The sequence below is a fragment of the Palaemon carinicauda genome, chromosome 4 (genome assembly GCF_036898095.1).
Source record: "Palaemon carinicauda isolate YSFRI2023 chromosome 4, ASM3689809v2, whole genome shotgun sequence".
Lineage (NCBI taxonomy): Eukaryota > Metazoa > Arthropoda > Malacostraca > Decapoda > Palaemonidae > Palaemon > Palaemon carinicauda.
This window is the reverse complement of record NC_090728.1, coordinates 88,703,514-88,717,448: the sequence shown is the minus strand read 5'-3', so window position 1 is coordinate 88,717,448 and position 13,935 is coordinate 88,703,514. Positions and strand designations below refer to the sequence as shown.

Here is a 13,935-nt window from a genome sequence, read left to right as displayed (position 1 = left end):
GGTATAGAGCATTTTTTTGTGTGTAAAATTCAGCCCGTTTTACTACTATGAAATCTCCTCCACCTATTATTAGATCAATTGTTAAGTCATCTTCTCTTGCTGCTTTGCCTCTTTTCATACCTTTTAATTCTTTCTTTGCTTCTCCTACTGTTACATCTGGTAATGGTTCATGTGTTTCATTATTTCTATTGGCAAAGTTATTTCTTATATCACTATTGTATAGCATTGTATAGAAATCCTATCACTCAATCTCTATTTATGATAATATTTTCCTTTTCCTCCTTTAAAGCAAACATGTGTTGACGTCCTGTTTCAAGTCTTCTTTTCATTAATTTGATGCTTCTTCCTTTTTCTAGTGTTTCCTCAAATTTGGTATGGTTGTGTTTACGAATGAATGTCTTGGGTTTTTAGTTTGTTTATTGTTCTGGATAGTTCTGCTAATTCTATTTCATCTCTTTTTTTTTTTTCATTTTACCTTTATTTCAAATCTTTTCTTTAGTAGGTTTTTGGTTTTTTCTTATAGTTTTCCTTGATCTTGTTTAGGAACTTTTCCACCGATCTTCTCTGCTGATTCCAATACAAATTTTGTTAAATTGCTGTTAATTTCTTCTTTACTTACTTCCATTCCATCATGTAGCTAGGAGTACCTATTTTGTATTGCTGAACTGAACTCCTCAGATTTTTCTCTTATTATTTATACATATTGTATGTGTGTGTGTGCGCGCTCTTTCTCTAAATTAGTTTATCTCTCTCTTTCCTTAGATTTAAACAAATCGTGCTTCTCACCATTCTATGGTCCCTTGACTTTTGTTTAACTAGGTTACATCCTTAGGTAAATTATTTTTTTCCATGAGAATAAAATCCATTTAATTCTTTTTTTTTTTTTTTTGCTTCTCCATTTGGGTTTCTCCATGTCTATTTAAATGATTCCACCTCATTAATCCTTTCTTCTTCCAAAAATATTTCATCTTCAATTGCATATTCCGTTCTCATCATCTGTCTTTCTTCTATTTATCTCGAGCCCAACCTCGTGTGATGTTTCATGCATTCTGGTAAGCAAGCTTTGCAAGTCCTGTGGTGTTCTGGTGATAAGGACAACGTCATCAGCATACTCTAGGTTAGCTAATTTCCTGTTACCAATCCAGTCCAATCCTTCTCCACCATCACCAACTGTTCTATGCATTACAAAATCCATGAGGATAAACAACATGGGTTTTGAAGGTTTAAAGGTCGCTCATGAATGGCAGAGGCAAGGGACAGTGACATTGCCCTATCAAGCAGGACAATGCCCTAGAGACTGACCTTATATGCATATGATCAGTGCCCAAGCCTCCTCTCCACCCAAGCTAGGACCAAGGAGGGCTAGGCAGTGGCTGCTGATGACTAAGTAGATAGACCTATAGGCTCCCCCAAACCCCCCATCCTTAGCTCACAAGGATGGTGAGGTTGCAGCGACCAAAGGAACTAACGAGTCTGGCAATCACCAGGCAAGGACGCTACCACCCGGCCACCACAACACATTCCCTTGGAGTACTCCACTATTCACTGGAAATTCATTTGGTAGGACTCCACTAACATTAACTTTGCACTTGCTATGCTCATGAACAGACTTAATCAAATTTACATATTTAAGACGAACTCCATAATAACGCAGGACTCTCCACAAAATTGACCTGTGCACACTATCAAATTCTTTTTCACAGTCCGCAAATGCCATTAAAAGTGGATTTCTATGTTCTTCACATTGCTGTACCACATGTCTTGATATGAAAATTTGGTCAGTACACCTACCTTTTCTAAATCCTGCTTGTTCATCTCTCAGCTTTTCATCAATCTTTCTCTCCAGTCTCTTTAGACTAAGCATACTATATATTTTCATAACAACTGACGTAAGTGCGATGCCTCTGTAATTATTGCAATCAGGCAGGTCTCCTTTTCTTTTTCTATTTTCACCAACACTAATAGCTCCCATTCATCAGGTTTCGCCTCTTCACACCACATTCTACATAATAATCTTGTAAGTATTCTCGGAGTCACTTCATTTTCGGCTAATATCTCAGCAGTTATTCCATCGTATCTAGGGGTTTTCCATCTTTAGTTTTTTTAATGATAGTTTCGACTTAAAACACACTAAATTCATTCTTGGGCACATCAGGGTCTTCCTCGAGTTCAGGTATAGCAGTCAAATTATTCCCTTTGTATCTCCTATTCATGACATCACTTAGGTATTCCAACCAGCGTTGCCTTTCTTCATCTTCTGTTGTTATAACAGATCTATCTCTCTTTTAGATGTGTATATATAAGTATATATATATATGTATATATATACATATATATATATATATATGTATATATATACATATATATATATATATATATATATATATATATATATATATATATATATATATATATATATTTATATATATATATATATATATATATATATATATATATATATATATATATATATATATATATATATGCATATAGATATACACACACACACACACACACATATATATATATATATATATATATATATATATATATATATATATATATACATACATAATTATACATATTGTATGTGCGTGTGTGCGCGCTCGCGTTTATTCGTTTCCCATTTACACATTTCACACTATATCGTATGTGTAAGTGTCCAGAAAAAAAAAATTCCGTGATACGCAGGAATTGAACGTTATGGTAACAAAAATATTTACTTTATTATTGTTGTTATTTAACCAGGTTATTTCCCTTGCAGGCGTTGCGCGCTCGTGCGCGCGCGCACACACACACACACACACGTATATATATATATATATATATATATATATATATATATATATATATATATATATATATATATATATATATATATATTAAGTGTATATAGATGAAAATCAACACTGCTTAAATATAAATAAATTTTTACCTCATACTGGGATCGCACCTGAGTGTTCTATATATATATATATATATATATATATATATATATATATATATATATATATATATATATATATATATATATATATTTAATGTGTGTGTCTGGTAAGTCTTACGTGTCTAAAATTAGATAAGGTTTCATATATGATGTCTTCAGGTTGACGCAAAAGTATATTAATAAGATAAGGTGTATGCATTTACAGCCATTAATATCTTTCTTTTGAATTGGCCTTATTAACAGATAAGGGGAAATTGTGTTTTTAATTGAAAACGCTCTTGTTTACAAATACGATTTGATGGGTAAGCGTAGAATGGTGGAGGTGGAAGACACTATTTTGACGGCAATCTCGTCACGTGATGCCGCCGTCAGAAACACACGGGAGTTGCAATTGATATAAAAGAATTAGTCAAAGCAAGAATTTTCTGGTGCATTATTATCATGTAGTTGATGAAATACTTTGTTATACTTTTGATTGTTGCAGAGGCCTGAATGAATATGTTTAAAGAATGATTCATGGAAATAGAGCAAATAGAGACATTTTCGTTGGTTTTGTACATACGAAATGCGTCTGGCTCACCTCAAAGGGTTGTTGATTTCTAAATTCTTTTGACACCAGTGTTACTTTTTTGTTAAAAGTTGACGTTTGGGGGATATTTTTGCATCAATGCGTAAATGTTTCAGAGTAAACAACCGGATAAAAACGAGTCTAAAAGGGTATATAATCTATATATGAAGGAAGAAGGGTTAAAGAAACCGCATACCTAAAGTCATCGCTGCATTGTGGCAACCGATGATGTGATTCCATTCATGTGTATTCAATAGTATTTAATTCAAGCTACTTTTTGGTTTTAATAGAATATTAAATATTGCACTAAGTGTTTTTCATAATAATCAACCGGTTTGTAACATATGTTACACCGAGCATGTCGCTTTAAAAACAGAGATGTGGCAACAGTGGTGGCGTGCTGATGACTACGTCGACGGCTGCGGCTCTGGCGGGAAGGAGCGCCGGAGTGAGGAATTGAGAGAGAAACCGACTGGCTCACTCAGTAAGTGACCAGCAACAGTCAAGGATGTTGCTTCACACTGCCGTGCGAATAATTGTGATGTTTATCATGGTGTGCTAAAAGTGTGGAAGTGTCAAGTGAATTGCCGTTTGAAAATTGCTGTCCGCGATGGCTGCCCCGGACCAGAGCCCGCGTCTGAAGCTAATGTTACGTTGCTATCAGAATTCATCTGCGACCAGCCTCCACGGGCCTGGACCTAACTCCTACCCGGGCGGAGGCGTTGGTGGTGGTGGAATGAGTGTCAGTAATAATTTCGCTGATTATGAGGATGACACGTCGCCGCATAACAGAATTTATAGAATGAGTTTCAAGAAGGCGTTCTTGTACGAGGAAGCTCGGAAAAATAAGGCCAACAGCAACACCATCAATGAGACACAGTCGAGTTGTCTGGCAGACCCTTTAGAGGATCACACTGCGTCAACCGGTGACTGTAAGAAATCCAGGCAACCTCCTTCTGGAGGAGGGACTTGCCCTCCCTCCAGCGAAACACAGACTCGCCTCCAATCCCACGCTGTGAAGGAAGAACCCGGCGAGATTGTGGGTCTCGACTCTAATCCTTCGGCAGGAAGAGAGACCTGCGGCTCTGAATGTGGTGAAGGTGAATGTGAAGGTGGTGGTGTGCGTTCCACAACTATCAGCCCGCCCTCCAATTCGTGTTCCTCCGTCAGGCCATCCAGCGGTTGCTGTGGTAGTGGTGGTGGGGGAGGTGGCCCCGGTGTCTCCTGGGTCGAACCTGGAGTGTTTTTGGCCAAGGCACCCTTCCCTCCACAACCATGGCCAGTTTTAGCTGTTGCCGATAAAGGCTCCCCTGGGGCAGGTGGTCATGGGCGCGAGGAGATCCTCCTGGACGGCGAACCCATCGCCTGCTTCAGTGTGGGCGGCGAGAAACGCCTTTGTTTGCCACAGATCCTAAACACTGTCATGCGCGACTTTTCTTTACCTCAGATCAACACCGTCTGCGACGAGCTAAGGATATATTGCTCTCGATGTACGCCTTCCCAGCTGGATGCCCTTCGGGTGGCTGGCGTTCTTCCCCCTACTGCCAATTCTTGCGGCCTCATCACCAACACCGACGCCCAGCGTCTGGTGCAGGCCCTTCTGTATTCTCATCCGAACTGTGCCCCTGTGCCACCCCAGTCACAGCAACAGAGGCAGCAGCAGCTGCGTGTCTACCATAACTGCTTCGGCAAATGCAAGGGTTTGGTCTGGGAGGAATTATATAAGAGTGGAGAGGCAGCTTGTATCGAGTGTGAGGAATGCCATGGCCTCTTTCCCCCCACCAGGTTTGTGTGTCACGCCCACAGGTCCCTCGAAAATCAAACTATCCACTGGGGCTTCGAGGCGGAGAACTGGCGGACCTATCTGCTTCTAGCCAAGGAGCAGTGCATCTCCCTGGAAAGGGCAGAGGCGCAGTTGAAGGCCTTCAAAAATAAATTCGATCCTGCCGCAGCCAACCACAAACGTAAACAGGTAAGATGGAACGTCATAACACCTGAACGAATTCGAGTAACAGAGTGGACGTCCGAATCTTGGGTCACTCGCTTGTTTATTTTTTACAGGTCTCATGTATGACATTAAGAGTAAACTCTTGTTGCAGGTTATTTACTGATATTCATGTGATGGCTGTTCCGTTTTAGGTTGTCTGATATGCAACGCTTTTCCCCCCCGTAAGTATACCATCCCATATTGTTTTACTGTGAAATTCGCAGGTCTCGGATAGCCTAAACATAATAAGGAATAGTTTGTAAAGAGTTGCAGGTATGTATATCGAATGTTACTTGGGCAAGGTCGATGCTTCTTGTTTGTGGAGGAACGTTAATTTGTCTACTTCATGGTATCATTTATTACGTGCTAGTAACTTTTACTGAATGTATTAAAACTTATGTGGGGAGAGAAGATGTAATTATAGACTAGTAATTCAATTTGTCATTGATATTTTGATGATTATGATCCAAGCCTCGCTATTCCGGTATGTGTGTGTGTGTGGCATTTGCCATCACCTTCCTCCAAACCTGTCCCCCCTTCAATAGTCACTCCCCCGGTATGGGTGTTCCCCTATGGCAGTGTTTTTCAGAGGGAGTGGTGGGGTGGATGGTTGGTAGGTCGGAGGCAAAACATCTTGAACGGAATCGTCGGGTAATAGTTGCCGACGAGGTAAGCAGACATCCTTGAATGGCCCAGACCCAGACGATCTCCTCGCCCGACCGACCGACCGCAGCCTTCTGTGTGTGTGTGTCTGTCTGTTTGTCAGTCTGTCTGAGCTGTGTCGATGGTGGGGGTATAGAGAGAGAGGGAGGGTTTGGGTGGTAGTCGTAAAGGCGACCCTTTCTCCTCCTCTTCGCTAACTCCTGGCATGAAACCACGATTGGTGGTGATATGCTTGCATCATTCTCATTCTTTCTTTCGCTCTGAGAGAGAGAAACGTAAAAGGTTGAGCCCCGTCTGTTAGATATTGTCAAGTCATTCCTTCGTACATGCATGACCTCAAAATCTCTCTCTCTCTCTCTCTCTCTCTCTCTCTCTCTCTCTCTCTCTCTCGAGATTTCAGTACAATATTTACATCTTGTTTCTGAACAAGATCTTGAGACAACCCTGAGTTGGAGGACGACAAGTGATTTGTTGAACGGCAGGGGCTAGTCTCCTTTCTTGTTATGTTTCTTGTAAGGTGTGAAACTCGCGTTGAAGAGAAATTGTTTTGTAAAAAAAAAAAAAAGTGAAGAATAAGGATAATATATACACAGTAATCTTAAGTTTTCAATTAGCATTATAATATGCAATACCTTTTATGTTTGTTGATTATTATTCATTTAATTGTGGGTACGGTTTACATTAGTGTTGCCAGTCGTCGGGTTGACTTGTAGGTTGAGAAATAGGCATTGAATACCATGAAATATCTCGGTCATGAGTCTCTCTCTCTCTCTCTCTCTCTCTCTCTCTCTCTCTCTCTCTCTCTCTCTCTCTCTCTCTCTCTCTCTCTGGGTATGAATCGGGGCTATTTTGTCTTATATGTCCAGGAATTTATATATATATATATATATATATATATATATATATATATATATATATATATATATATATATATATATATACATACATACATAGTCACACTATGTATCTTGTTTTCGTTCTTCGCATAGAATCCATGTCTTTTCCTTTTCTTTTTCTTTTTAAAGGCTGTCGTTTTATTTCTCTTTCCTCCATGGAGTGATTGCTCTAAGCTTGAGGGAGCAAGTGAAGTGGGACTTCTTATAGTGCATTTCTGGGTTGACGTTTGACCTTGAGATAAAGTCAAACGCGATCTTGCGCTCTGGAGAAAGAGTTTGTGATGGCGCAGTTATATGCCCTGATACCCGAAGCTAGCGCACAGATGGTTGCAATCTAATGTGAAGGGAATAAATGGTCATTTCTGAGGAATCTTAAATCATTAGCCCAAGTTAGGTTGCATAATGATTGATAGGGAGTTGAGGTTGTTTTTTTTCTTAGCTAATTATTTCTAGCTCTAATCATGTTTCTTAATTTATTGGTAGTTACATTTCGTTTTAGATCATTAGGCGTTCTTAATTTTTTCACACCAGCTCAACATAAATATAATTATGACACACTAAGCATTGGGTGAAGCAAATGAAAGAGTTTTTTAGGGATTTTGAAAACTACGTAATATATTTATCTTGATTAAAAAGTTGCTCTTTTAATAACAATATCCCCAATGATATATATATATATATATATATATATATATATATATATATATATATATATATATATATATATGTATGCATATGTGTGTACGTAATATACTTAAAGTATACAGAAAATATTTCCTGTCGGGAATCTTGCACAGGAAAGGGATAGGATGGTCTTGCAATGTTTGTTAGGGCCATGTGGAGGTTATAGGTCGTTTGGGTTTCCACAAGGGCAACAGCATATTTGACGGTGACCTATTTCGTTATCCTTTTTGGCCCCGTGTGTATGTCTACGTCAGTTCTTGGTTCATGGAGTCCAACAGCCTTGTAGAAGTTTTATTCCAGCTGTGATCAGGTTGTGGAATGATCTTCCTAATCTGACTGGTAAATTTTGCGGATCTTCCGTTCAATCTCGTAGTAAATGTTTTTATGTTGAAGAGGTTGGCAGAAGTCTCTCTTTATCGTATATATGTGAGAGATCTATTTTAACAAAGTTACTGATCTTGATATTTTATATTTTTTTTTATTAATTCTCTATATGCTTTATTTATTTTTTTTTTATTTCATTTCCTTACTGGATTATGTTCCCTGTTGGAGCCCGAGGGCTTGTAACATCCTGCTTTTCCAATTAAAGTAGTAGATTACTAGTAGTAATAATAATTTAAGTTCAGTTTCCGTTTCGGTCTGGTGAAATTATTTAGAGGATAAAAAGTCTTTTAATTGTATTTTTTAATTTATCATCATCATCATCATTATTATTAGCTAACCTAATACCCTGGTTGGAAAAGCAGAATACTACTAGCCAACGGGCTCCAACTGTGAAAGTAGCCCAGTGAGGAAAAGACATAAGGGAATAGCTAGTAAACTATATATAAATAATGAATAAAAAAAGATTTAAGGTCAGTGAACAGTGGTAAAACAGATCATTCATATAAACTTTAAAATGCGACTTAAGTCAACCTGCTCAAAGGCATTTACAGAAATTTTGAACTTCTGAAGTTCCACTGATTCAACTGTCTTATTAAGCATATCGTTCCACAGTCTAGTCACAGCTGGAATAAAACTTCGAGAATTTTGTATAATATTATAGGATTGGGAATTTGAAGCTTTATTGTATCAACAAGTTGAATTATTCTAGGCTCCCTTTCGAAGTAGTTGAGATAACGGGGTTGAATTTTTTTTAAACAGTTTTGTATTTTTTTTTCATAAAATTTTGTTATATTGTGTGTATTGGCGCCAGGTCCTGACTTTGTACCAGCCCAAACAACCGTATCATAAGCACCGAATCTCGCCATCGGAAAAACAATTTGGAGATTAGTTGTGTATATTTGAAGTTCAATTGCACCTTAATGCTCTAGATTGAATTCCCCTACCCACTTAAAAAAAAAAAAACACACATTCTTCATCTATCGCTTTTCACCTTGTAGAAGAATGGTTAATCTCAATTTTTTTATTCATTCATTTATTTTTTTTTCTTGTGATTAAGGTTTGGGGTGTTGGAAAGGGGGGGGGGGGCAGTTAAGGGTATTATTTGGATGGCTGGTGTTGGCAGAGGGCAAACACACACATACTCCACGGGTGAAAGTAGGGTTGGGTCAAGCTGGTTCCTGCAACACTCGATGCACTCTTCAACACCCCCCCCCCCCCATTGCTGGTGGCATCAGGACCCTTGCAACTCTATACGTCGGTGGATGGAGTGAGGTTCACGGATTGTACCAAGCAGGCAGTTGCTGCCTGCTTCTAACTGCTTCTGCTGCTGCAAAGCCATGTTTTGTATGTGTGGTTTGGATGGTGTTGGACCAGTTTGGACAACTTTGATGGAGATTATTTCTTGATCTGTTTAGGCATTTGAAACTTGCGTAATTTAAGCTTATCTTCTATTTTCTTCTGTAGTTAACAATTAATGTTTTCAGAAAGATTTCATATAGAATTTTATTACAAACCTTCTACAAAGTTAATAACGCATTTTGCATTCTCCAGATTTTCACTATCTTTATTGCAAATTGCACAGCTCATGTATAAGCATTCAACTTGTCACCCAGGTCTTGATATGGTTCTCTTAAGAACCACTCGAGGAGAATAATGCTCATTATGTTCTCAATATTTCCCGAGTGATTCTGGGAAATTCCATCCAAGTGACGTCGGAAATAGGAAAGTTGACGTCAACGCTTGAAATGAAAATTGCATGTCGTCTGGCTTGTTTCCGGTGCTTCTCCCCGGTGAAAGACTGACAACCCCTCCCCTCCCCCCCCCCCCCCCCAAACACTTTCTTTAATGTCTGGCATCGTTTTTGTCATTGGTCAGTGGATATGCGTATTTTCTCTCTCTCTCTCTCTCTCTCTCTCTCTCTCTCTCTCTCTCTCTCTCTCTCTCTCTCTGCCTATGTGTATGCACGCTCTCTTGTAGGTAGATGGCGAGTACATTGCACTAAAAGTGATAAGGATAAGTGTATTGTTTTGATAGCGGTATGAAGAGTTTGTTGAACCAAAATGGAGAATTATAATGTATTCTACCACACCGGAGATGGGATAATATATGTAAATTAAAGGAAAGGCTTCGGGAGAATAGATATACTTAAAAGGTAAATGGGAGATATATACTAAAAGTGAGACTGATAATACATTGTACTGATAGGGACTCGGACATTTTATTATTCTAAAATAACAGTTAGGGACATAGGTTGATTTATTTGGAGTTTCCATTTATTTGCGTACGTGGATTATGTACCAGTAGTCTTTTTTTTTTCTTTTTAGAACATGTGTCTTGTGGCGCGCTGATAGATGGAGACACCTGCTGTTACAGATATCGTAATCAATTCGCAAGCCTGTTGTAGTTTGAACATAATGAGACTAAACATTGTTATGTATTTGTGTGTATTTGAATTGGTATATACGCTTTAATACGTTACACGTTTCTGCTTGCGAGGTGAAAAGTTATCTGTAACTTGTTTGTTCTCATATGTATAATTCTCTCTCTCTCTCTCTCTCTCTCTCTCTCTCTCTCTCTCTCTCTCTCTCTCTCTCGGGACAATAATTTTTGTATCATTAGGGTTTTGAATAAGGTAGGACTGTGGGAGGTAATGAAGATAATTTTTTTTTTTGCGCAAATTACTTACTGTTTATGGTGACTGCATTTTATTTCACTCTCATTAGTAACAAGATTAGTATGCAGCTTGATGGCTCTTATCTTCAACTCGATGTATCTCACTGTAATGACTTCTTGGGAGTGGATAGGTACTGATAATAACCCGCAGAGAATGAATACTCACGTTGTTGGACTGAAACAAGTGAGCTGGGTAATGACAGGGCAAGGTCTTTTTATCTGATTTAAAATATAATGAAAAAGGGAAAGAGATAATGTAATGAACATTAATCATTATATTTTGTTTTCTGTTGAAGATAATTGGCGAACTTTAGCAAAGTTTGTCAGAAACCGTTGAAATAATCCCACGACTAATAATTTCCTGAAGACTGATGGTTGGGGGTCATGAGGTTTCTGGCCTCTAGCGACGGGATTTGGAAATTAAGCAAATATCCTATTTATTAGGCAGTTTTCTCGATTGGTAGTTAGAAATAGCAGGTTAGCGAACCGGATTATCTCGAGTATCGTACCCATGTGGAAATTACTGTGATAAGCGAAGAATTATTATCTGAAAATGTAGATCTTCAGATAATAATTTATCGAAGTCACGTGTCCATTGTGGGAGCCTTCAGAATACTGTTACTAAGGCGGCGTCAATGGAAGGAAATTGACGCTTTCGTTGTCTGTACGATCCTCACGATTCGCTTCCTCAGACATTTCTTGATGTTTTTTGTGGTTTTGAGATACGTTTCGGTCAAGGTAGAATGGATAGACTTTTTTGTAATACACCGGAAGTTGGTATATTTGCTTTTATTTTATTGTCTCGCTGTTGGATTACTTCATTCGATTTTGTTTAATCCACACATAGGATATATATATATATATATATATATATATATATATATATATATATATATATATATATATATTATATATATATATACACACACATACACACGCACGCAACACACACACACACACACACATATATATATATATATATATATATATATATATATATATTATTTATTTATTTATTTATTTAAGTGTGTGTGTATAAAGTAAATTTCTCTGTTTCATGTCTGAACTTATAAACGGTCAAGCTCCCCTTCAGATTAAGGATGAGCAATCATTCGGAAAACCACCTTTTAATCAAGGAAGTTCTCACTTGTGTACGACTTCAGATTCAACCAGTTGGTGCACCTGCACAGTTGCCTTGTCATCTCGTGTTTTGAAGTGGAAGAGACCATAAATGTGGTATATTTATCTCTTTGGTTACCTCTCTTTATAGTTCAGCAACGCTGGGAAAGCTTTGCTGCTCCTTAAGTTGATTTTTTATTCAGCGGTCAGTATGTAATTTATGTATCTTGTTAGGGCAGAACGTATATTGGACTTATCTACGGTAAGTAGTGAATATTTGGACTCTCTCTCTCTCTCCTCTCTCTCTCTCTCCTCTCTCTCTCTCTCTCTCCTCTCTCCTCCTCTCTCTCTCTCTCTCTCTCTCTCTAAACGTATATTGGACTTATCTACGGTAAGTAGTGAATATTTGGACTCTCTCTCTCTCTCTCTCTCTCTCTCCTCCTCTCTCTCTCTCCTCTCTCTCTCTCCTCTCCTCTCTCTCTCTCTCTCTCTCTCTCTCTCTCTCTCTAAACGTATATTGGACTTATCTACGGTAAGTAGTGAATATTTGGACTCTCTCTCTCTCTCTCTCTCTCCTCCTCTCCTCTCTCTCTCTCTCTCTCCTCTCTCCTCTCTCTCTCCTCTCTCTCTACAATGGATGATGTCAAAAATAAAATAAAAGGACTCACGAAGTTGAAGGCACCAGTTCCAGATGATATTCATCCAAGAGAGATTATAGAACTAGAAGAAGAGATAACCCCACAGTCCTACTAAATTTTCCAAAAGACAACTAACGAAAGAAAGGCACTACAAGGATGGTAACTAGGCAATGTTCCTCCAATCTACAAGAAGACCAAAAGAAGAACCTGACAACTACAGACCTGTATGTCTAAACTTCAGTGCCTTGCAAAAAATTTTAATCAATTTTAGTAGATTCAATAGTAGAACATATAGAGAAAAACAATCTTCTGGTAGACAGCCAACATGGTTTTAGACGAAAGATGTGTGTGGACACATATTTTGGAATTTTACCACTATATTTAGCATTTACGACAAAAGCTGGGCAATAAACATTACACACCTAGATTTTCAAAAGGCTTTTGACAAAAGTTCCTAATATAAAATTGATGGACAAAATTAAAGCACTAGGCATTGACGGGCCATCTGCATGGATCGAAGATTGGCAAAGAAACAGAAAAAAAAAATTGTAATCGATGTAGAAGCTTCAGAGTGGGTATTCGTTACAAGCGGAGTACCTCAAGGATCCGTCCTTGGCCCATTGCTATTTCTGTTCTGCATTAACAACATAGATTTTGGATTAACTAGTAGAATAGCCAAATTTGCGACGATACTAAATTGGGCATAAATGCTGCGAACTCAGAAAACGTAGAAGCCTGAAAAGAGGATCTAGTAAAGCTAGGAGAATGGTCCAGAAAATGGCAAATGCCCTTTCAAACTGTGGGAAATATAAAGTCATGCACACAGGTTATAGTAACCCACAGTCAGATTACTCACTACTGGGTAATGAAATATAAAATGTAGACCAAGAGGAAGAACTTGGTATTATTATCGGCAAGGATTTGAAGTTCACCAAACAGAGCATAAAAGCTGAACAGAAAGCACAGAAACTAATAGACTACTGTACATAAAGAGAGAATTAAAATACGGAAACGAAGACACTACTAACAGCTGTACACATCACACTAGTAAGACCCCATCTAGAATATGGAGTCCCATTTTGAGCTCCAAGTATTCAGAAGTATATAGATAGACTGGAAGCAGTACAAGCTGGGGTTACCAAACTAGTTCCAAATAAGGTAATTCGTATATAGACGGAGGATGGAACATTTGACCTTATTTGATCCACAAACTCGACGACCCAGGGGAACAATTAATATAGGCATTCAAAATTTTTAAAGAAATAACAAATGTAGACTATAACAATCTATTCACGCTTAGCACAAATCAGTCCAGAGGTAACGGATGTAAACTGGAATTGAAAAGATACAACACTACTCGGTGTGGCAATATTTTA

At 38.2% G+C, this 13,935-nt stretch overlaps 1 protein-coding gene across 2 annotated transcripts in view; it reads left to right on the top strand.

Annotated features, from left to right (window-relative positions):
• Nucleotides 1–3,935: 3,935 nt before the first annotated feature.
• The window catches only part of Snoo (Sno oncogene), a 78,212-nt gene continuing 68,212 nt past the window's right edge, over nt 3,936–13,935 (top strand). The window contains exon 1 of one of the 2 annotated variants that reach the window (XR_011044298.1): nt 3,936–5,487. Coding sequence is in view for 1 of the 2 variants with exons in the window: in XM_068372434.1 (XP_068228535.1) it covers nt 4,126–5,487 (1,362 nt within the window). In the remaining variant the exon portion in view is untranslated. The remainder of the gene's footprint in view (nt 5,488–13,935) is intronic. The other variant, XM_068372434.1, reaches the window with a different exon arrangement.